Source organism: Pseudochaenichthys georgianus, chromosome 11 (assembly GCF_902827115.2).
Source record: "Pseudochaenichthys georgianus chromosome 11, fPseGeo1.2, whole genome shotgun sequence".
Lineage (NCBI taxonomy): Eukaryota > Metazoa > Chordata > Actinopteri > Perciformes > Channichthyidae > Pseudochaenichthys > Pseudochaenichthys georgianus.
Window position 1 is genome coordinate 1173520 of NC_047513.1, and position 23766 is coordinate 1197285.

Sequence of the window (23766 nt, forward strand, 5' to 3'; positions counted from 1 at the left end):
AATATTCAGGCTCGGGGCACAGATGGCGGCTGCAGCGAATAATCTCCTCGGTGTGTTAGGTGCCTCCCTGTTTACCCCTCAGACGGACACCCCCGCCCGGACCGCTGCGTTGGTCAGATGAATAATCTGATCCATGGAGTGGCCGCCACAGCGGGGCGGGTGATGTCCTTGGCCACAGTGGCGTCACGTCACGTGTGGCTAGGACTCACCGCCCTATCCAAGAAGGACTGAGAGGATCTCCTTGGAGCCCCTGTGTCCACGGAAGGGCTCTTTGGATCGATATCCTCGGTCACCCAGCGCTTCAGCCGCCTAGAGGAGGAGAAGGTGCAGCTTAGCCGCATGCTACCGCTGGCTCTTCCTCAGGTGCCGTAGCGCGCTCCTCCACAGGCTTCCCTGCAGACGAGGGAGCGCAGCGCGACGGTGAGACGAAGGGAGATGCGCCGGCACCGAGCTCCAGTGCCCATCCACCTCTTCGGCCGGGCTGCCCGACCTCGGCAGGCTCCGCAGCAGCAGAGAACGGCCGGGTGGAGTGCTCCGTCTTCGCGGAGCTGACTTGCGGGGGGAGGAAGCGCCTCGACGTGGGGAGAAAATGTCTCCACCCGGGACGCAAGGGCGAATCCCGCCTCCTCCCTGTATAATGCAGATATCCCTACGTTATCCAATAAACATGAGGTTGATCTGTATCCAAGTCTGAGTGTCATTTGTTTCCACAATTCTACACTCACACACAATGTTGACCATATAAATTCCCCAACTCGCTGCCCCGGTTGTAGCTCCTGTAAAGGAGGTAGCTAGTGGGCATGCGCAGATGAGTGATAAACCGCAGGAAGTGCTATCAGAGCGCTATGCGGGTACAGGGGCATTATGGCCGGCGTATTACTGCCAGGGAACACACTACGCCTAGAGTAAAGACTCCGATTATTGCACTTTACCGTAGTGGGGATATTATGGTGGAGCATGCGCTCACACAAGAGCGCGCAGCGGTGCGACACTCAGACCGAACCCCTCCTTTGTGCCCAAGAGCCTAAGGAGTGCGTTCAGGTCGAGGGCTATTCAGGTCTTCCCCCCCATAGTGGGCCCAGGGAAGCTAAACTGCACCTCCTCTGCCCGGTGCGTGCGCTAGCATGTTATGTAGAGCGCACGGCTGCCCTTAGACGCACCGAACAGCTGTTCGTGTGTGTGGGGGGCGGTGTGATCGGGAAAGCTCTGTCCAAGAAACGCCTGGCAGGCTGGCTCTGCGAGTGCATTGCACATGCCTACGGACAGGCGGGGAGAGCCTGCCCCGCGGGGGTCCATGCACACTCCGCACGGGCTGTAGCTGTGTCAACAGCCTTATTCAACGGTGTGCGTGTGGAGGACATATGCACGGCGGCGTCTTGGTCAACGCCAGGTCCCTTCATAAAGTTTTATCTCTTGGATATGTCTGGCTCTCTATCCTCGTCTGTGCTTCCTGGGGCAACACAGGACTGGTGAGGAGGGGGGGGGGGGCTGTGGGTCAGTGGGCATCTGACCCCTTGGCTTACATTTTTTTCTGGGCCCCCTGGAGGGTCCCGGGGGATGTAGTGCGGGGCGGGAGGGCTGTCCTCGCCTGCTTGGGGGCACTCCACACTATAGTCCACACACACTCTGCACGGGGTCAGTGTCTGAGTCTGGGGACATGGGGGGCACTTGCGCTCTCCCCGTGCTCCTTAGGGACTCGGGAGAGGTGGTGCATAGTGAGCCCATACAGGGCTGGGGACTCTCTCCGGGGGGAGCCCTCAACACTGTTTTCCGAGCACACTTTTCGCGAGGTAAGCGCGTGCTCTGTCAGCCGCAGCCCGGACTTCTACACGGTTACAACCGAGGAAGAGGTGAGTGAGGCGCAGCGGCTGCTAAAGCCGGTCAGGGACAGTGAGGTGGAACGGTGTTGTTGGACGACAGTGTGTGTATACATCGGGGCTCCGCCCACTGTACCCATAGAGTCCAGTAGAGGGCGGAGCCTGTGAGAGATATAAGGAGGGGTTACGTATGGTAACCCTTGTCATATTAGCACAGGCGGAGCCCTCTACTCGGGGCACTGTCTGTCCTATACCGCTCGCTGAAGAGAGGTGTAGGATGACGGTCAGGAGGCGAGGCCTCCTTTTATGCGGTGAGATGCGCGCGCATTCAGGTAGGCCCGAACCGGGGCAGGCTACGTCTATAGAAGTCTCAGTAGGTGAATGCCTGCATGATAAGGTAGTACCCATAGAGTCCAGTAGAGGGCTCCGCCTGTGCTTATATAACAAGGTGTTACGATGTGTGAAGCAGGTAGGACCCAAATGCAGATTAACGTCAAATTCCTTTATTTCAAGGCTAAAATTACAATGACAGAACAGAACACTCACAGAGGACAAGCCAATACACAAGACGAACCGACCAAGACAGAAAAACCAGAACTTAAATACACACAAGACTAATCACACAAACAAGACACAGGTGAGGAGGGAGGAGAACACACAGGGGCCACAGGTGAACACAATTGGGTAATCAGACACACCAGGGAAACTAACGACAGGAGGAAAAACACAGGGAAAAGGACCAGACAATAACCCAGGAGGAAAACATGACAGAGAGAACAGCAAAAACACCCAAACCTAGACATAGAAATGTGACATGACATGAGAATCGTGACAGAACCCCCTCCTCAAGGGACGGATTCTAGACGTCCCTAAACACCAAAACAAAAATCCAACAACGTCCAGCAGGGTGGGTGGAGGGGGTCCGGAGGACGGGCCTTGGCTGACAGCCCAGGGCAAGGCAGAGTTCAAAGAGGGGGTCTCGGGTGGACGGCCCGGGGGCAAGGCAGAGTTCAAAAAGGGGTTTTCGGGCGGACGGCCCGGGGGCAAGGCAGAGTTCGAGGAGGAGGTCTCGGGCAGATGGCCCGGGGACAAGGCAGAGTTCGAGGAGGGGCGAAGACCACAGCGGGCGAACTCAGGGGACCGGGCTCGATGGCGAAAGACCGGACAGCTCCGAAGACCGGACAGGAGCCGGTGTCGACCGGACAGGATCCGGAGCCGGTGGGACAGGTGTCGGCAAGATTCCCCACGGAAGAGGACATAGGGCCGGCAGGACCACCGGCAGGAGAGCAGTCGGCGGAACCTCCAACGGCACAGGACATGGAGTTCGCAGGACCCCCAGCGGAAGAGTAGTCGGCGGGACCTCCAACGGCACAGGACATAGGGTTGGCAGGACCCCCGGTAGAAGAGTAGTCGGCGGGACCCCCAACGGGACAGGACACAGGGCCGGCAGGACCCCCGGCAGGAGAGCAGTCGGCGGGACCTCCAACGGCACAGGACATAGGGTTGGCAGGACCCCCGGCAGAAGAGTAGTCTGCGGGACCTCCAACGGCACAGGACATAGGGTTGGCAGGACCCCCGGCAGAAGAGTAGTCGGCGGGACCTCCAACGGCACAGGACACAGGGTTGGCAGGATCCCCGGCAGAAGAGTAGTCGGCGGGGCCTCCAACGGCACAGGACACGGAGTTGGCAGGACCCCCGGCAGACGAGCAGTCTGTGGGGCCTCCAACGGCTCAGGACACGGGGTTGGCAGGACCCCCGGCAGGAGAGTAGTCGGCGGGGCCTCCAACGGCACAGGACACGGGGTTGGCAGGACCCCCGGCAGGAGAGTAGTCGGCGGGGCCTCCAACGGCACAGGACACGGGGTTGGCAGGACCCCCGGCAGGAGAGTAGTCGGCGGGGCCTCCAACGGCACAGGACATAGGGTTGGCAGGACCCCCAGCGGAACCTCCAACGACACGTGAGTAGGGACTTGAGTGGGAACTCGATAGAGGGCTTGAGAGGGAACTCGAGAGGAAACTTGAGAGTTGACTTGAGATGAATCTTGAGAGGGAACTCGATCGGAGACTCGAGAGGGAACTCGATCGGAGACTCGAGAGGGAACTCGATCGGAGACTCGGGTAGGAACTCGAGAGGGGACTCGGGTAGGAACTCGAGAGGGGACTCGGGTAGGAACTCGAGAGGGGACTCGGGTAGGAACTCGAGAGGGGACTCGGGTAGGAACTCAAGAGGGGACTCGGAAGGGGACTGGAGAGGAGACTCGAGAGGGAACTGGAGAGGGGCCTTGAGAGGGGCCTCGAGAGAGGACCTGTAAGGGGACTTGAGAAGAGACTCGAGAGGAGACTTGAGAAGTGTTTTGAGAGGAGACTTGAGAAGTGTTTTGAGAGGGGACTCGAGAGGGGACTCGTGAGGGGATTCGAGAAGAGACTCGAGAAGAGACCTGAGAGGGAACTCGAGAGGAGACTTGAGAGGAGACTCGAGTAGAGACTCGAAAGGGGACCTGAGAGGAAACTTGAGGGGGGACTTGGGTAGGAACTTGAGAGGGGACTTGAGAGGGAACTCGAGAGGGGACTCGAGAGGGGACTCGAGGAGTGACTTGAGGGGTGACTCGAGAGGTAGCTTGAGAGGAGACTCGAGAGGGAACTGGAGAGGAGACTTGAGAGGGGACTTGAGAGGGAAGTCGAGAGGGGACTTGACATGGGTCTTGAGAAGGAACTTGTGTCAGTCGGTACGCCGACAGGACACGGGGAGCTGGCGTCGGCTGGAGACCCAGCAGGAGACGAGGTGCTGGAGTCGGCCGGTACGCCAACAGGCCTCGGGGAGCTGGCGTTGGCCGGTACGCCGACAGGACTCGGGGTGCTGGCGCCGGCTGGACAGCCAACAGGAGACGAGGTGCTGGAGTCGGCCGGTACGGCGACAGGACACGGGGAGCTGGCGTCGGCCGGAGAGCCAGTCCTGGAGCCGAAACTGGAGTTGGGACCATGGCTACTGGGGCCGGTACTGAAGCCAGAACCATGGCTGCTGGGGCCGGAGCCATGGCTGCTGGGGCCATGACTGGGGCTGGGACCATGGCTGTGTGGGCCGGTTCTGTAGCAGGGACCATGGCTGCATGGGCCGGTTCTGGAGCCGGAACCATGGCTGTGGGGACCGGTTCAGGAGTCGGAACCATTGCTGCTGGGCAAGGAACCTGAACACGGATCCATGGCTGTGTGGGATGGTACTGGAGCACAGTACCATGGCTATGTGGGATGGTACTGGAGCACGGAACCATGGCTGCTGGGTCCGGCACTGGAACCGGAACCATGGCTGTTGGGGGCGGAGCGGAAGCCTGGACCCTGGCTGTGTAAACCAGGTAATGGAGTATGGACGCGTGGCTGCGTGGACCGGTACATGGATCCATGGCCTTGTCGGCCGGTTCTGGAGCCGAAACTGGGGCTGGAACCCTGGCCTTGCGTCTCTTAGGAGTCTTTTGGAGGCTTCGTGGACCTCCAAACGCCAGACCAGACCCCAAGAAAGGGTCAGAACATGCAGACTGGCACTCAGGGCTACGTGAGAAAACCCTAAGCCACTCGGGCAACAAGCTCCAGAGCCAGGGCTTGCGAGCAACCTCCTGACGTGCCTCCTTCAACGCAGCCTCTCTACCCCGTCTAGATGAGGCGCCTTTCCATGTATAAAAAATGTATTCCAGAGAGTATCCAAGACATTCTGCCAGTAGCATCAAATGGGCTGAGTCTGCTGGGTCCATAATGGTCGGTTCGTAATGTTACGATGTGTGAAGCAGGTAGGACCCAAATGCAGATTAACGTCAAATTCCTTTATTTCAAGGCTAAAATTACAATGACAGAACAGAACACTCACCGAGGACAAGCCAATACACAAGACGAACCGACAAAGACAGACAGAAAAACCAGAACTTAAATACACACAAGACTAATCACACAAACAAGACACAGGTGAGGAGGGAGGAGAAAACACAGGGGCCACAGGTGAACACAATCGGGTAATCAGACACACCAGGGAAACTAACGACAGGAGGAACAACACAGGGAAAAGGACCAGACAATAACCCAGGAGGAAAACATGACAGAGAGAACAGCAAAAACACCCAAACCTAGACATAGAAATGTGACATGACATGAGAATCGTGACACAAGGGTTACCATACGTTATGTCTTGTAAATGGCACTGTTGAAGAACCTGCTATCTAAGTTTGTCATACATTACATAATCACACAGTAGTTGTGTATATGTTATGACAATAAACCTTTGAATCTTGAATCTTGAAAAATTGAATTGCTAAAAAACAGGTGGATCTATATGCTATGGATTACAATGGAAATAAGATGACATGTGTTGTAGCCCCATGCTCTCTGATTATTTTTGAAATCCTCTGTGGATTAAGAAGTGGAGTCCCATGATATCTAAAATCAAAGATTCACAAAATCAAATCCACCCTTCGTTGTTGAGTAAAAATAACACCATCATCCCTCCACTTCCTGTCTAACACCAGTGGATGTCAGCATAGTCTTCTAAACCTGGCACACACACACACACACACACACACACGCACGCACGCACGCACACGCACACACACACACACACACACACACACACACACATACACACCAGTATGACCAGGCCTGTGCCTCCTCAAGAGATCTTTGCAAACACGAAGTTAGAAACTGCAATGTTTACATCAATCAGCTGGCAGGTTGATCCTCCTTTACATGTCTGCCTTCCAGTGTTAGGAGAAGTACTCAGATCCTATACTTAAGTAAAAGTACAAATGCTATGGTCTTAAAAAACTGCACTTCAAGTAAAAGTCCTGATTTCAAAATGTAACTTCAATAAGAAATGTCATACTCATTCTCACAAGAGCCTATTTCAGAATAATATAAAGTACAGAGGTATTATCTTTAGTGTACTTCAAGTAATAACAGTTAAAGTACACATTATACAGAATGAACATTATTTAATCCTGTTTTTATACTTGTAGGTGCATTTTAGTATTGTATTTGTTCAAATGGTCAAAATGTAGATTCTAGAAATACTGTGCAGATTAGTATTACAGTACTGCATTACACCATATCAGCTTATCGAGTGTTTATATATGAACAACTGTTCACAGTAACTGTGTTAAAATAAATGTAGTGGAAAAAAGTTCAATATTTGCCTGAGATGTAACAGAGTAGAAGTATAACGTAGCAATATGTGGAAATACTCAAGTAAAGTACCAATATGACAAAAAAGTTACAATGTATTTAGTTTTTTTCCACCACAGCTGCCTTGCCTTTACCAACATATCAGTTGAATGAAGTGAAACACAGAGACATCATTGTCTCTGTCCATATCCTTTTGTCTTTATCTTCCCAAACCTTTAACTCTCCTCTCGATGTATCAGCTGTGTTCCGTCTCTGACTGAACCCTCTTCTGTCCTCTGGCCACCAGCAGCACGATGTCTGTCAATGACAAAGACCCCATGCCTGCAGTGGCGTCCCTCTCCCCGGGACAACTGCAGTCCCTCCTCAAGATGGAGCCCAAGACCCTGGGGGTGAGTCCTGTACACCAGAACACACAACATGCATCCAGGCTGGGAGGCTATACGTCTACTGCCTGATCTGCTGCATGGTCTCCACTTTCTTTGCTTCTTTTGTTCTGTTTTTAATTCAGCAGGTGAACCTGTATGTTCATACAACAGTGTGTGTGAGCTTAACTGTGTGTGTTAAACTGAAACGGAGCATTTTCTGTCAGCTGGTTTGAGTCCTGCTTCTTGAAACTGTAGGATGTGCTCGTGAGTTTCACTGTTGGTGTCCAGGCTGCGGTCTGAACCTGCTGAGTGAAAGGAAGGTCTTCCTATGAGATCATTTCTGATCCTAAACATCCTGGTCTCCTCTTTCCTAAGGTCACAGTGTTCCGTTGTCTTACATAATACACTTCAGCAGAAACATCTTATTGATATTTAGTTTTTTTTAATCTTATTATATCCATTGCATTTTATATTGAGGTAACAGAAAGTAATCAGGTTACATGCCTTTATATTTTGTTTTCAGATTAGGGTACTGATTAAGAATTGTGTACAGGTACCTAGTAATGGTAACAGGATACTTTTTGAATGTAACCCAATCCTGCATGCATCCTGTACAAGGTACCAGCAGACTGCGGGACACACTGTAACCTCACACAGGGACATGAGAGAGGACTTGGTCTTGGATTCTGACTTAAAAGTCTACTCCAGTGCAACTTCCTCCATAGGAGGCTCTGAATTTCAGATGTTTTGCCACAATCTGAATGCACCTGTTGGACTCAAAGTGCTGATCACCTGTCCCCCCCCCCCTCCTTGTAGGCGATCCAGATCGTTATCGGGGTTCTGATCCTCTGTCTGAGTGCCTCTGTGCTCCAAGTCCACGAGGTGCACTTCACAGGAGACGTGGCCCTCTTCCTGGTGGTTGTCATACAGGTGAGTGAGCGGTACATCAGGCTGCCATGCTTTCTCATAGATTGAACTTAGGAACATGAACATGTCATGTCCCGCTGCACCCCCCCTCCCTCTGGAACTCCCTTCCCAGTCACATTGGAAAGGCCAACACTCTGGAATCCTTCCCAAGAGGATGTTCCCCCCCCCCCCCCCCCCCCCCCCCCCCTTTTTACTCCGTACTTGGATTAGGACTACTGTTTATGTTGTTTTGGTTTTCTTTGTATTGTTTCGGTTCTGATGTTATGGAAAGCGTCTTTGAGCATTAGGAAAAGCGCTATACAAATCCCATGTATTATTATTAAACTCGTGTTTCTTCTAAATGCCGTGCACTGTGACCCCCAGGTGACTCTGTCTGGTTCAGTGCTGGTCCACAGTGGGAGGAGACCCACTCTGTTCTGGGTGAGTGACAACACGACACACTGCACAACACACAACCCTGACGCCTCTAGTGTGGGAGAGTGTGTGTGTTGATGTGTTTTAATGAGTGTATGAGGGTGTGTTAAAGTGTGTAACTGTGTGAGTGTGAGTGTCGGAAACCTTGGACACCGTGTTGGGACCCCCACATTTCATTTTGACCAATTCTTCTGATGTTTATTACCGGGCACTGCTGTCATCAGCATTGGCTCTCACTTTGATTCATGAGTCATCGATCCTAATCAAAATTGAAACAGTTCTTATTGTTCCGGTCGCCAAGAGGCTGACATCCATATTTACACTCTGACTGACGTGTGTGTGTGTGTGTGTGTGTGTGTGTGTGTGTGTGTGTGTGTGTGTGTGTGTGTGTGTGTGTGTGTGTGTGTGTGTGTGTGTGTGTGTGTGTGTGTGTGTGTGTGTGTGTGTGTGTGTGTGTGTGTGTGTGTGCGTGCGTGCGTGCGTGCGTGCGTGCGTATGTGCGTGCGTGCGTGCGTATGTGCGTGCGTGCGTGCACCAGTGGCGGCGCCAGAGATTTTCTCTAGGGGGTGCTGTGGGGTAGCTTGACGTTTCATAGAGGGTGCTCAAACATTAAGGGTTTCCCATTAATGCACCGGTGCTACAGTTGAATTTTCTACTGCAACACTCCCCGCACACACACACACACACACACACACACACACACACACACACACACACACACACACACACACACACACACACACACACACAGTGCACCTGCGACTGTTACAATGCAGATGCTAACCACAACGATCTCCGGTAGATACCCACCGGTGCGCGAGCTCTCGCTCTCACTCGCTCGCGCAGGCACACAAAATGGCTCGTGCCACACACAGAGATGAAACACAGAGACCCAGAAGTAAGCTACTTGTACTCACGAGGCTATGCTATTATGTGCAGAATCCCTCTCGCTTTCAGGTGGTTTTGATTGAGTGTCCACACGTGGACGTTTAAGGACTAAAAAACGATAAATGTTTCACTTTGCTGTTAGCAAATCATTTGGTGCTCTAGCCAACAGGAAGTCACTCAAGTGTCACAAAGTAATTTAGCCTATGGGTAGGTCAAAAATCGAATGTGTGCTGGCCATTGGCCTAATCATATCACCTGTGTTGGCTTTATGTTTTTGGTCAAACATTTGTTTGTTTCACATTTGCATTGATGTAATTAATAATTGTTCTAATTTAATAAAAATAATAATAATCATTTTCGAAGAAAAAAAAACCCCACATATTTCTTGGGGGTGCTTTGGCAATCCTGGGGGGTGCTTCAGCACCCCCTAGCTCCCCCCTGGTGCGTGTGTGTGTGCGCGTGCGTGACATATTTCTTTAGGTCAGGCCTGAAAGTTAGCATCACAAGGGCTCCCTCAACAACATGCAATGGGATTTTTATAATCTCTGTGGCAAACAAACATTTATGATACTTATGCTGCGTTCACACCGGACGCGATGCGAATATTCGCCTCACTCTAATCTATGAAGGGCCGTGTAGGCCAAAATTCAAACTCACCTCACACACACACTACTGAAAACATTTGGCCTTGCACACACACTACTGAAATCCTCTCACATTCACTACTGAACACCTCACACACACACTACTGAAAATTAAGCCTCACACACACACTACTGAAATCCTCTCACATTCACTACTGAACACCTCACACACACACTACTGAAAACATCTGGCCTTGCACACACACTACTGAAATCCTCTCACATTCACTACTGAACACCTCACACACACACTACTGAAAACATCTGGCCTTGCACACACACTACTGAAATCCTCTCACATTCACTACTGAACACCTCACACACACACACTACTGAAAATTAAGCCTCACACACACACTACTGAAATCATCTCACGTTCACTACTGAACACCTCACACACACAATACTGAAAATTAACCTCACACACACACTCCTGAAAAACATTTTACTGAAAGGTTCTCAGTAGGGAATGTGCATGTGTTTCACCTATGTGTGTGTGAGGGGATTCTTGCTGTAACGGAAGTCATTCTAATGTAACGGATGTCATTCTAATGTAACGGAAGTCAGTGGTCTCTTTGCTAGCCCCGTTAGCTTCATTAGCTCCAGGATGCTACTCCGAAGTGGTTGTTGTGTTGATGCCTGGTGGAGTATTCTTCATTGAAATATCGCATTTATCGTATGGCTCTGCGGTTCAAACAGACCGTCCATGAATGCAGTTTATTCGGTAAGTACAATTCAAGCACTTTATTTCTTACTTGTCTTTTTATTCAGCTAACAAGCGAGACGAAGCTACATCTGTGCTAACGATGCTATCCGTAGCATACAAGTTAAAACATAATGGAGAAGTGTAACACATTAAGAAGGTTTATACTGTAAAACATAAGGCTTCTCTGTGAGGTTGGTAAAATAAGGTCATGCTTGTACATTAGTGTCGAAGAGCAGAGTACTGTATGAGATTAACCTCACTATAAGATCTGTGTATCTGAAAAATATGAATCTCACATTTCCAGTTGGTTCCAGAAATAACGTTGACGTAGATATTGCAATATGGTTTGAAACTAGCTGGAAATAAGGTCTGTGGTTGAGACGCATTTAAGAGACGGGTCACGTTTTGTTCAGCCGGATAATATCCACATGTCTACCCTACTTTTATAATTTTCAAATCATAAATCTAGTTGCCAGAAGCAAAATGCTAACGGTATGCTTAAAGGAACTGCAGCTGCTTCAACGTCACGCCGATTTAAGATCCATATTCAAACATACAGATTATAAATGGTACAAGTTGAAGCGTTTGTTTGAACAGTTTGCAGGAACTTGCTTTCAAGCAGAACTTGAAAATGTACATAAATAGCTGTTAATAATGCTAACTAGCGAGCTAGCTGTGTAGATCTGCTGCACTATTTACTACAGCCGACTTTATAACAGTATTAAGTGAAAACCATTCAAAATATTTTATAGAATAAATCCGTTATCCAAATCCCATAAAAACACAAGACAACCAGCAATTAGACAATACCCTGTGTCGTATTTTTGTCGGATGAATGCAAGCTGATATTGTCACTTTTTAAAAAACCTAAATAAGGGTTGTTCCCGTTCCCTCTTGTTTTCTCTCTGTTAATACGGATAATACTACAGAAAATGGGCTCCGCGGAAGGTGACACCCTTGCAAACCAAAAAAGAGAAATACAAGTATTTGTATTCCCCCCGGTCATCACGTTTTACGTTGCTTAAGGTAAGTGAACATGAAACTATTCAGCATAACTTTCAATAATAATCTACGGTATTTATTGAGTTTTGGGATATTACTTGCATACAAATCTATAAAGGCCTTAAGGTTTCTAAAACATACAATGTGGTAAATTCAACAGTGGACCCAACAAAGATTCACATTTGTGCACGATTTGTTATTGATTTGTTGCTGTTACTTAATTATACTTTTAATAAATTCAAGTCAAGCTTAGTTACATGTGATGGTAGCTATATGCTCTTACCTGTGTGCCTCCTCCGCAACCAGATTGTATTCAAACTCTTAAGTACCAGTTCTATCTACTTTAAACAATTAAAAAGACACAATCAACTACATTTATTGATATACCAATCTTTATTTTTGGGGCCCCTTCTTCTTTTAAATTAAACTTTCAGACATGATATATTGAAATACAGTAATAGTTTTGTCTATTTAAAAAAGAATGAGCCATTCCTTACAGTTAACTTCATATTTCTTATTGTCTAAAGCATTTATGACACACATTTTCCCCTCATATTCACAGTGTGGATCAATTGAGACAGCGTGCAGAGACTTTGGGAGAAACCTCAGCGTGACGGATGTCCTGTCTGTGGGTTTGGCTGGAGAAGGTGGAGAGGTCTTTCTCTGGGATGAGGACGTGGCCTGATGGAGGAGGACGTGGCCTGATGGAGGAGGACTAGGCCTAATGAAGAAACCCCCTAACTGCATCTGTGAGCCCATACTGGGCTCAGCTGCCACAAACAAATGATGGTCCTGTTTGACTTTGTGTTCACAATAAAAGTGTAGTTTCTTAGTGAATGTCCTGTATTGGTCTTTAATCTGAAATCAGCTTTTCATTTTCTTCTTGCCCCTCTGAGAAAACGGTGAGGCAGTTGTGTCCTTCAGGTATGTCCTTTCCTAACAGAAATGACAAACATATGACATTATTGCAGAGCAAGTGTGTTATTTATGAAACGTTTGTTTATTTAGCGGCTGTAGAAATAATGTGTTTTTTTAATTCATCACTTTGTACTACGAAGATAATCAGATTATGAATGAACAGTCTGCAGTTAATCAACATTAAAATATCTTATTAAATAATATTCAACTGCTCGGTTGTCTCACTGCAAGAACCACTTTTACCACGTCTTTTACAGACAATATGTAGAGACCAATGGTAGCAATTCTCACAATGTAAAATAATAATTGCCTTAAATACATTGAAATGTGAAAGCTGATTATAGTTGTTACTTTATCTATTTAAACCAGAACGTTTCTCGATTCCTTGTACCTTTGAGTCCATGCTGAAGTTCACTGATGTTTGGAATAGGTCCGTCTCTCGTGGTCAGCATCCTCTGGTCTGTCTGCCGCATCACCTGGAAACTTTAAACAAACAGATATATATGTAAAGTAACAATGTGTTGGTCACAGACTTTTTTACATGCAAATGTCATGAGATAATCTTTTTGTTATCCTTAAAGAAAGTGCTGGATATCAAAGCCCTTACTGTATCTTATCAGTTGGATTGTGTATTATTGTCTAGTTGTGGTCCTTTTTATTTTAGAATCGTTTTTCATGAGACAGTCAATTTAAATATTTGTCCTATGCCATATTCACATTCATTTGTAACACACACGTAAGGGTAAAAGACAAACATCTTCAACACATGTAATGCAATGAATAAGCTTCATTGTCACAGAAGCACACATAACGTCATATCTAATATTTAAACAAATCATTTCCTTGTCCCTAAAGCATTGACTGAGCTATTTTTCGTCCTCAAATGCAGGCATTAAGTTACATGTTCATGTTCTGCTGCCACAATAAGTCGGTTTCTCCAGTGTAATGATAATAAAATGCTAAGTAAGTATTGGTAATAATATTAATAAAAACAACAACGTTTGGGTTCGTTTAATATGATGAACGTTAACCAGTAAGCTTCAATAATCAACTCCAGCTCAACAAACCATATTGCAATATCTACGTCAACGTTATTTCTGGAACCAACTGGAAATGTGAGATTCATATTTTTCAGATACACAGATCTTATAGTGAGGTTAATCTCATACAGTACTCTGCTCTTCGACACTAATGTGACGCTAGCTGTCTGCATCGTCGAGCATAGCTATTTTAAATTAACAATAACAATGCATACAGTTACCTAAGTAGAAAGCTAACTAATGTACAAGCATGACCTTATTTTACCAACCTCACCGAGAAGCCTTATGTTTTACAGTAGGCTATAATCCTTCTTAATGTTTTACACAATGTTTTACACTCCATTATGTTTTAACTTGTATGCTACGGATAGCATCGTTAGCACAGATGTAGCTTCGTCTCGCTTGTTAGCTGAATAAAAAGACAAGTAAGAAATAAAGTGCTTGAATTGTACTTACCGAATAAACTGCATTCATGGACGGTCTGTTTGAACCGCAGAGCCATACGATAAGTGCGATATTTCAATGAAGAATACTCCACCAGGCATCAACACAACAACCACTTCGGAGTAGCATCCTGGAGCTAATGAAGCTAACGGGGCTAGCAAAGAGACCACTGACTTCCGTTACATTAGAATGACATCCGTTACATTAGAATGACTTCCGTTACAGCAAGAATCCCCTCACACACACATAGGTGAAACACATGCACATTCCCTACTGAGAACCTTTCAGTAAAATGTTTTTCAGGAGTGTGTGCGTGAGGTTAATTTGCAGTATTGTGTGTGTGATGTGTTCAGTAGTGAACGTGAGATGATTTCAGTAGTGTGTGTGTGAGGCTTAATTTTCAGTAGTGTGTGTGTGTGAGGTGTTCAGTAGTGAATGTGAGAGGATTTCAGTAGTGTGTGTGCAAGGCCAGATGTTTTCAGTAGTGTGCGTGTGAGGTGTTCAGTAGTGAATGTGAGAGGATTTCAGTAGTGTGTGTGCAAGGCCAGATGTTTTCAGTAGTGTGCGTGTGAGGTGTTCAGTAGTGAATGTGAGAGGATTTCAGTAGTGTGTGTGCAAGGCCAGATGTTTTCAGTAGTGTGCGTGTGAGGTGTTCAGTAGTGAATGTGAGAGGATTTCAGTAGTGTGTGTGCAAGGCCAGATGTTTTCAGTAGTGTGTGTGTGAGCCTAATTTTCAGTAGTGTGTGTGTGAGGTGTTCAGTAGTGAATGTGAGAGTATTTCAGTAGTGTGTGTGGAAGGCCAGATGTGTTCAGTAGTGTGTGTGTGAGGTGTTCAGTAGTGAACGTGAGAGTATTTCAGTAGTGTGTGTGCAAGGCCAGATGTTTTCAGTAGTGTGTGTGCGAGGTGAGTTTGAATTTTGGCCTACACGGCCCCTCATACTAATCGCATCGCTCTAAACGCTCGAGTTTCACCGCGGCTGTCAGCCGTGTTTACTCGTATCAAGACGCGCTGGCTTGGGGGCTCCAACTACAACAAAATGAACATATTTTACCGTGATTTAATTGTAATACACGTTTCAAAATGATCCCGAAGTAACAACATACTGATACCGGTTAGTGAAATCCATGAATTAATGCTTTGACAAGTCTGCAGACAGACGGCAGGCGAACAACCTTTTAGAATGCGTGTTTTCTGAATGGAATCGGATCGATCCGGCTAAACTAACCTGTAGCTGCTCCGTCCACACTCACAACCAAGCCCACCTTAACCTGCCATCAGGCCCTGGGGCTGACAGGTTTTGTAGGCCTCCTATTTAAACAACAAATCAAAGTCATTTATAGCCTCGGCAGGCACTGTGATCGCACTTCTCCACTCTGCTCTACGCGCGCCTTGTCCTCTCCTCCAGATGAGTGACGTATCGAACTCACCTGTCCTTCCTCCTCATCCCGGCCTACAGGTTTAAAATAACCTGTAAGCTTCGGAATTTTTGGTAATAGCTGCTTGTCTCGAAACTCCTTTTCCCTCAACAATTTCCTTTCCCGAGCGTCACTCTCAAACTTTTTCTTCTCAAACTTTTTCTCCTAAACAACCTTCATCTGTCACTCAATCACTCGCAATTTGAATAAGTCACATGTGAAACATATTCTCATTCTGATTGGCTGTTACAGTAAGTGGTGCCCACTGACTGTTTCGGAGTCATCTCTGGAATCCATCGATCTGATTGATTAGTGGAGCAAATGATCAAAATACTACGGAGGGAAGATATTTTTCTTCCCTTTACAAGCTTCAAAAATGTATTTATCGTGTGATTTTGGAAATAAAAGTTTCATATTCTGAAAGCCAAGACTTTGTTTATTTAAAATTTTCAAAAACCATCCGAAATAAAAAACTTTTATTTATTTTTTATTTATTTTTGGCTCATGATAGGCCCCCGATCTCCGTAGGCCCCTGGGCTTCAGCCCAGGTCAGCCCGTGCATTAAGGCGGCCCTGCTCACAACAACGTCCTACAGACAGAAATAAACCAGCGACTGTGTTCGCCATGACACAGACAGTCTGTGGTTTGTACTTGTTTAACTTTTGTCTAGTTTCTGAACAGATATGAGGAGCTGTGAGCTCTGAGGGTTAACAGCTAACGGCTGATGTTTTGATTTTGTGGTTCAACGTCAGTGACGGCAGGCTGAGATCCTCACCGCTGATTGGCTACCGCGAGATTGCGTCACGTGAATTTCATGCTCGAGTTGAACAAATTTAACTCGAGTGTTTGTCACAGCCACCTTCAATCGCCTCAATCGCGCCTCGGAATTCGCATCAACCACTTCATGCGCGCCGTCGGAGCGAATTTGCGTCTGTCCACGTCTCTACATTGACTTTACATGTAATCGCGCCGTCCCCAAACATCGCATCGCGTCCGGTGTGAACGCAGCATTAGACATTTTGTTCAGCAGGATAATCTCCACATATTAGCACCACTTTATGATTATTGAAAGGTAAACATAATCGTCAATAGTAAAAAGCTAATGTTAGGCTTTCAAAGAGCTAGTCACGGTCACATGGCTGCACATCACAACCGCTAAGCTAAAGGCGGTGGTCCCCTTTAGCCACTTGTTGGCAACTACTGTTTTGAAGACAAACAGAAGCTTCAGACATTCACCAGCAGGGTATTTACTGATGTATTTTATGTTTAGTACAAAACATGCAAATCTCTTCAGCTTGTGTTAACTACAGACCTTATTTGAGGCATTTCAAAAACACTTTGGAAGAACATTTACACGATATGTGGGAACTGCTAAAATGTTAACCCATTTCCGTACACTTTCCTGTATAACTCTACAATCTGTTATCTTTTGAACATAGAACATTTCATATTTGAAACATTGTTTTAAACAATGCGTTACTGTATTATGTGTTTGTCTGTGAAAATGATTTTCATAGTTGTGTAAGATGGAAGATTTGCCATTTCTAGGATCATTGTCTTTTATTGCAAAGTAAATGAAATACAGCGTTCTCATTATTACTGGCCAATGGAGGCCAAATGTGAAGCCTGCTGCAGAGTGCTGCCTGCAGACCATACTGTAGACCAGAGGTGCCCAGTACTTCGACCGCGGGGGCAATGCTGGTAGATCGCGAGTCAGTCATAAAAAAAAAAATCCAGCTCCGTTAAAATAGACCACAGGTTTTGATCCCTCCTCCCTTGGCCTCCCTGCCACTTAATTCAGGAGTTTACTTGATTGACAGAAAAAGCGACCTATCGCTTTCCAGTCTGTTAACCCAGAATGCAAAGCGATACAAAATCAGTCAAGTGCCGGGAAAACTCAAATTAAGTTAGAGACAAACAACAAAATGAGTGCGGGACCGAGCCAGAAGCTAAAGACAAACCACTTCCACCCAGAATGGGAGGAAGAATATTTTGTTGTGATTTCACATTCAAAGGTTATTTGCCTTATTTGTAAAGCAAGCGTCGCTCTGCCAAAGAAAGGTAACGTGGAGAGGCATTATCGGAGTGTTCACAAGGCATAGCAGCGACTTCCCTCCGAGTAGTGAGTTGAGAAAGAGAAAGGTATTATTGCTACACAAACATTATCTCGTAGTCTTAGTGTCGCCAACTCGTTTCTAACATGCAGAAAGACAAACAAATGCGTCTATGGTCGGTGTATTTTCGACCTTTCCAATCCAGACGAGATCTCTCTCCCGTCTGTGTGCGAGGGGGCGGGGCAGTTTACACACACGCAGCTGCTACATGCAGCAACACACGGCGGGGATGGCGGAGAGAAACCCTCCAAGGTGTGGTTAAATGTTACCCGTCTTGAGGTGGACGATGCTCGTTGCCAAGAGAGTTCAGCATGTAAGGGCGGTAACACGAGCAATGTCTAAACATTTAGCAAAAGTGCTCCACATCCAGACGGAGGAATGCACCGGGTTCCACTGTCTTTCTAGTAGCTCTGTAGCCCCGTCCACGAGTAACGTTTCCACGTCAGGTGTTATGTATGCTAGCAGCAACACACGGAGTTAACACAATTATACAAACATGGGTTAATGATGAGAGGAAACTGAGTTACTCTTTATTTAGTTACAGTTTCAGCTATTCTGTTTACAGGTCTGTCATCACATTATTTAATACTATTTGTTAAAACATTGTTGATTCTTTTGATGTGAAATATTATTTATTTAATTTAAATAAAAAGCAATGTTAGTTTTGTTCACAATTTGTTTAGTTAATTTAATAATATATGTATTTTTGAATCAAGTATTCATCTTGATTGTCTTCATTGTTAGTTTCCACATGCCTAAAACAACCTCAAGCTACATCTAAAAGTTGATGGCGAAATAAGAGCGCTTGAGAAATTGTGCAAGGCAGATAGTAATAGTCCGAATAGTCGATTAATCGTTTCATTCATCGATTATCAAATGAGTCGTTTGTTGCAGCCCTATTGTCGTTGTCCCATGTATAAATAAAACGTGTTATTCAGCAACCCTTGCAATTTGGGATTTTATTTTTGGTTGCTCGACCTCGGTGAGCTGGTCATTTCAAAAGTAGCTCACCAGCCAAACAAGTGTGGGCACCCTGCTGTAGACAGATGCAGCATCGGAGAGCTATTGAACATGACTTTCTGATCTGCAGGTGAAGGCTGTGCTCGTGCTGCACCTCATCAGCGCTGCGTTCTCCACCGCCGCCCTGGGTCTGATGTCCAAACACCTGCCGTACCGCCAGGACTCGTACCACTGTGAGCACTGCCGCCGGCTGGAGCTGCACGCCGTGGTAATGTCCGCCAAGCCTGCAACCTGAGCACTTACAAGTAGATTGAAGGTGTTAATGACGATCAAACAATCTGTGCTAAAAGAATATAGCTACTAACGTAACAACACAGTTATGTTACAGCCTCAGCACTTAAATCCACATGACTGAACTACATCTCCAACATGGATCATTGATACAAACTAGCCTCAGTGTGTCTGTCTTTGGGAGATGTGAGTCTTGCCTGGTGCAAGACTGAAACAATGTCTGCAGGACAGAAACAAAAGAGTCCCTCTCAGATTATACTCTCGTACTTTGTTTTGATGAAACTCAAAAGGTGTTTCCATAGTTACAACAGTGACTAATAGGCAACACCTGTGCAGTCACACTGGACAATGTTAATTATTGGTCAGGGACACAAAACACCGGTGCTCAAAATGCCAAACCCTTATTGCCAGCTGTTTGTCACGGATTAAGGTTGGACCCGAGCGCAGTTAGAGAGGGGGGCAGGTTTACGTAACCAAGGTCAAGCTTTAATTAAGAACAAGCTGATTTCACACAAAACAAGGAGAACCGCAACAATACCAAATCAAACTGAACAAGGATAGACTGGCTGTGGGAAACAAGTGGCAGAGACACAGAAGCAACACTTGGAAACCGGCAGAGACGAAATACACCACACATGTAGGACCGACAGGACCAGAGAAGACGAACCAAGGGGAGTAGGGACTACACACACACACACACACACAAGATTACACTATACATAACATTTGTGTAGACAAAACACAGCTGGAGAAGGGAGGCAGAAACACAGGACAGCAGGTGAACACAATCAGACACACAGGCAGGAACACTAGAAGACAGGAAGTCAAACCAGAGAAGACACAAAGAGGAAATACATTAAATGTTAAAGTTTCAAAAAATGTGTAATTTGAAAAGAAGAAACTGTAAGGACGAGAGCTGACCTACTTTATAGGTGTGAAAATGTTTCAAACTAACCTTAATTAACCAAGTCTTGATGGAAATTGTCATGCCGTAGAGCAGGCTACAGAGCCGCATGCTTTCATAGTTGACACTACATGTTGTGAAAAAGCAGACTCCATGTTTCTCTGTCTTTACGTCCACTGCAGCAACATTGTTTCAGGAAATGCACCGGGCTGATCGAGCAAAAGTGTAAAGTAAGTGACTGACTACTGTTACAACTCGTACTTAGTAGAGTGCATGGAGAAGACAGAAACACTTGTGTTGAAGTCAGTGTCACGGTCAGAGGCACTCAGCTCCCCCTGACCCCCTCCCCTCCCCCTCTGCTCCGGGGCTTCTCTCTGCAGCTGCTGATCGACGGGATCCTGGTGACCCTGGTGATCTTCCTGGTGCTGGAGCTGCTGATCTGCATCACAGCCATGCTCTTCGGGCTGAGCGTGCTGGCTGCGGAGGGCCCACAGGTATGCTCCTGTTGATACTGCACACACATAGGACGACGCTCTGACGTCATCACCCTCGCTCATTTGTCATGTGTTTACAACAAATGGTATGTTAACACTTTTCTCGTTCTTAATAGATATATTTAAGGTCGATATGTGTTAACTTTATTTAAAAAAAGCAGATCTCTGTGTCCGCATATAGTTTTAAATAAAAGAGGAAAGAAATATCAATAAGATGTGTATTATCTAATGTGTCCTTAAAAAAGAAGAAACCAAGATATTTAGGATCAGAAATGATTTGATTGATAGGAAACGCTGCTTTTCGCTCAGCATATTCAGGCAGCAGCCTGTACACCAACACTGAAACACATGAGCACATCCTACAGTTTGGAAAAGAAGAAGAAACCAAGATATGCAATATTAAAAATGTGTCCTCTGGTAAGAGCAGCAGAGGTCACGACCTTATTACTGAGTACTTATTCTGATATATTGTGTAGCCTGTGTTAAAACCTGTGTGTGTGTGTGTGTGTGTGTGTGTGTGTGTGTGTGTGTGTGTGTGTGTGTGTGTGTGTGTGTGTGTGTGTGTGTGTGTGTGTGTGTGTGTGTGTGTGTGTGTGTGTGTGTGTGTGTGTGTGTGTGTGTGTGTGTGTGTGTGTGTGTGTGTGTGTGTGTGTGTGTGTGTGTGTCCTGCAGGCTCCCGGGCAGCCTGTGTACCCACAGACCCGCCCCCCCCCCTGTTCCAGCTGTGCAGGTGTCTCCAGCTGTGGTCGAGACTTCTCAGGTAGCATACAGTCTTTGATACTGACATATTATTTGTTCAATAAACAATATGTTTATGACTTTTGTTTTGTAAGCTAGAGATGTTAGATAGGTACAATACAGTTTTCTTTTAATTCTGAGAAAAAATACTTTAAAATGCTGACTTTAATCTCAGGATTCAGAATATTCATTTGTGGTCAGATCTCAAAAGTTGTGGCTTTAATCCTCCTCCATACAGACGTATGTTTGCACTTGGATCATATCTGGATCCATTTCTAGACATGTGTAACTTCACAGGAGTCGGACTATGTTTGCGCATCACCCAATTATACTGTAATAGTTTTATCAAGAATACATTTGTAAGATTCCTAAAAAAAACTCAGGAGAAAGTTTCTTTTGAAATCTCTCCTATAGTTGAGCAGGCAGTCCATCGTCGTCATCACGGCGGGACATACATGTGTCCTTTGCATTGGACATTTCCTTCTGAGACCTGTGTCAACAGGGTGCTTTTACTGGTGCCACTTGTATTTGATCAATAAGGCAAGGCGCTGATTAGTGTACATGTGTTCATACCAAATGAGGAACACGTTTGGTTTCTGGAAGTGTTTGCATGACCTTGATGGTGGAGAAATAATCCTGCATAGTGCCTTCAACCTCTGTTCAACATGTGGTTGCGTAGCCACAGCACAACGCTGGTTCAAAGGTTTTATTTCCAGGAGGTATTGGATGTGAGGGGAGTGACAGAGAAGGATGAGGGATGTCTTCCGTCAGTCAGGCAGAGGGACACTCAGGGTGGGGGGTCTCTGGCATGTTTCTGCCTGATCAATTCAAGCCCCTCAAACGTTACCCAGAATGAGACAAACATATGTGTCGGATTAAATAGAAAGAGATTAAGGGGGGCCGAAAGAGGGGATGCATGGTCCAGGGGGGTGATAAGTTAACTTATTAACTTCCTGTTCCTGTTGGATCTGCTTCCTGTGTCGACAGGTGGCTGTCATTGTAACTGAGGCCGATTCAGATCAGGTGGAGGAGATCTCCACCCCCCCCACTGAACCCCAGGTGGAGCCCATCGAAGATGGGTTCTCAGAGCCCTGAACTCAACACACACAGACACACACACACACACACACACACACACACACACACACACACACACACACACACACACGTCAGTCAGAGTGTAAATATGGATGTCAGCCTCTTGGCGACCGGAACAATAAGAACTGTTCTGATTAGGATGGATGACTCATGAATCAAAGTGAGAGCCAATGCTGATGTCCCAACACGGTGTCCAAGGTTTCCATCCTGCCATGAATACACACTGCTGCACCTACACACTGAACAAACTGAAACGTTGACTTTAACTAAATGTATTATGTCAACATATTTCACATGAATGTATTAGGTTAGATTAAAGCATTCATATTAAGTTGAACCTAATATTTTTGATTGAAATGGAATGTTTTGGGTTTCGACTAACCTAATACAGTTATGTGAATATCTGTTGACGTAATTAATTGAATTAAAGTCAACGTTTCAGTGTGTTCAGTGTGTGTTGTGGTTCTGATGGTGATCAGTGTTACTAGTCATTTATTCTTCAAATAATATCGTCACTAAAATAGGTAGAGAGTAGAACAGATCTAGAGACATAAAACCAGAGAAGCATTCTGAGCTGGAGGGGGAGGAAATGTGCACTCACTGATACTCTGTGCACACTGTTAGTTACAGTGAAGGTCCAACATGTCAGCTTGCACTTTGTTCTGCCTTTCAAATATCTCTAACTGCTCTGGCCATCATTGACTGTTGAAATAAAATGTTGTTGTCTAACCTTTAACCTTTTTAGTGTGTTCATGCACATTCAAACTGACCTTGATGCTATTACAGAATTCATTGATAAAAGAGTATGACGACAGCAACTCTACTCTTTATTGTTCATTCATTGTTTGTTCTTTTATTTTTAGACCTGTTATCTTGAAAGTTGGGAGAATTAAATCAGTCACCAGAGGGCGAAAGTATTCACACGCAGGAATGATTTTACAAAAATCTATCTATACTGTCTCTTCTTCTTCTTCTTCTTCTTCTTCTTCTTCTGGTGGAGGTGTGTTTTTGAAGAGGGAAGAGGGATTTTCACTTTTATTTCGTTTGTTTCTGTTTCAATCGTTTCTTTAACTGTATGATCTTTCGTTGGGATATTTGTACTCTTTGCAAGTACGGTTAATACTTTTTCGTTATTGTTTTTCCGTGCCTCGCGGCGGGGATGTCGTCCTTCGGGGCTTCGCCGTGGGTTTGGTGGGTCAGGCCGCAAGCACAGTGGAGCAGGTGTATGAGGTGTGAATTGTATGAGGTGTGATTTGTATGAGGTGTGATTTGTATGAGGTGTGATTTATGCCAATGAACGAACTCACTGAGCTCACTAACGTGTCGATCGTCGCATACCATGCCGTGAACTATGCCGCGAGAGAAGTAACGTGACACGCTCGTCGCCACCCCTCTCGTCTGAGAAACTACGTGACGTCTGCGTCTGA

General features: G+C 46.2%; 1 protein-coding gene and 2 long non-coding RNA genes across 5 annotated transcripts in view; 2 read left to right on the top strand and 1 right to left on the bottom strand.

Annotated features, from left to right (window-relative positions):
• The window catches only part of LOC117454837 (high affinity immunoglobulin epsilon receptor subunit beta), a 34929-nt gene extending 11854 nt beyond the window's left edge, over positions 1-23075 (top strand). The window contains exons 2-9 of one of the 3 annotated variants that reach the window (XM_034094046.2): positions 7266-7365; positions 8158-8271; positions 8632-8688; positions 18945-19082; positions 20192-20239; positions 20390-20503; positions 21176-21263; positions 22229-23075. In XM_034094046.2, coding sequence (XP_033949937.1) covers positions 7270-7365; positions 8158-8271; positions 8632-8688; positions 18945-19082; positions 20192-20239; positions 20390-20503; positions 21176-21263; positions 22229-22248 — 675 coding nt within the window. In that variant the 5' untranslated portion in view covers positions 7266-7269 and the 3' untranslated portion in view covers positions 22249-23075. Of the gene's footprint in view, positions 1-7262; positions 7366-8157; positions 8272-8631; positions 8689-18944; positions 19083-20191; positions 20240-20389; positions 20504-21175; positions 21264-22228 lie in introns of all 3 variants that reach the window. The other 2 variants (XM_034094045.2, XM_034094047.2) reach the window with 2 other exon arrangements.
• On the top strand, positions 10627-12759 carry LOC139434816 (uncharacterized). Its single transcript, XR_011644114.1, has 3 exons — positions 10627-10938; positions 11850-11946; positions 12485-12759. It is a non-coding gene; the product is annotated as an uncharacterized lncRNA (long non-coding RNA).
• Positions 12648-14448, bottom strand: LOC117454838 (uncharacterized). Its single transcript, XR_004553034.2, has 3 exons — positions 14337-14448; positions 13232-13323; positions 12648-12858 (listed from the first exon to the last, which is right to left on the bottom strand). It is a non-coding gene; the product is annotated as an uncharacterized lncRNA (long non-coding RNA).
• Positions 23076-23766: the final 691 nt, after the last annotated feature.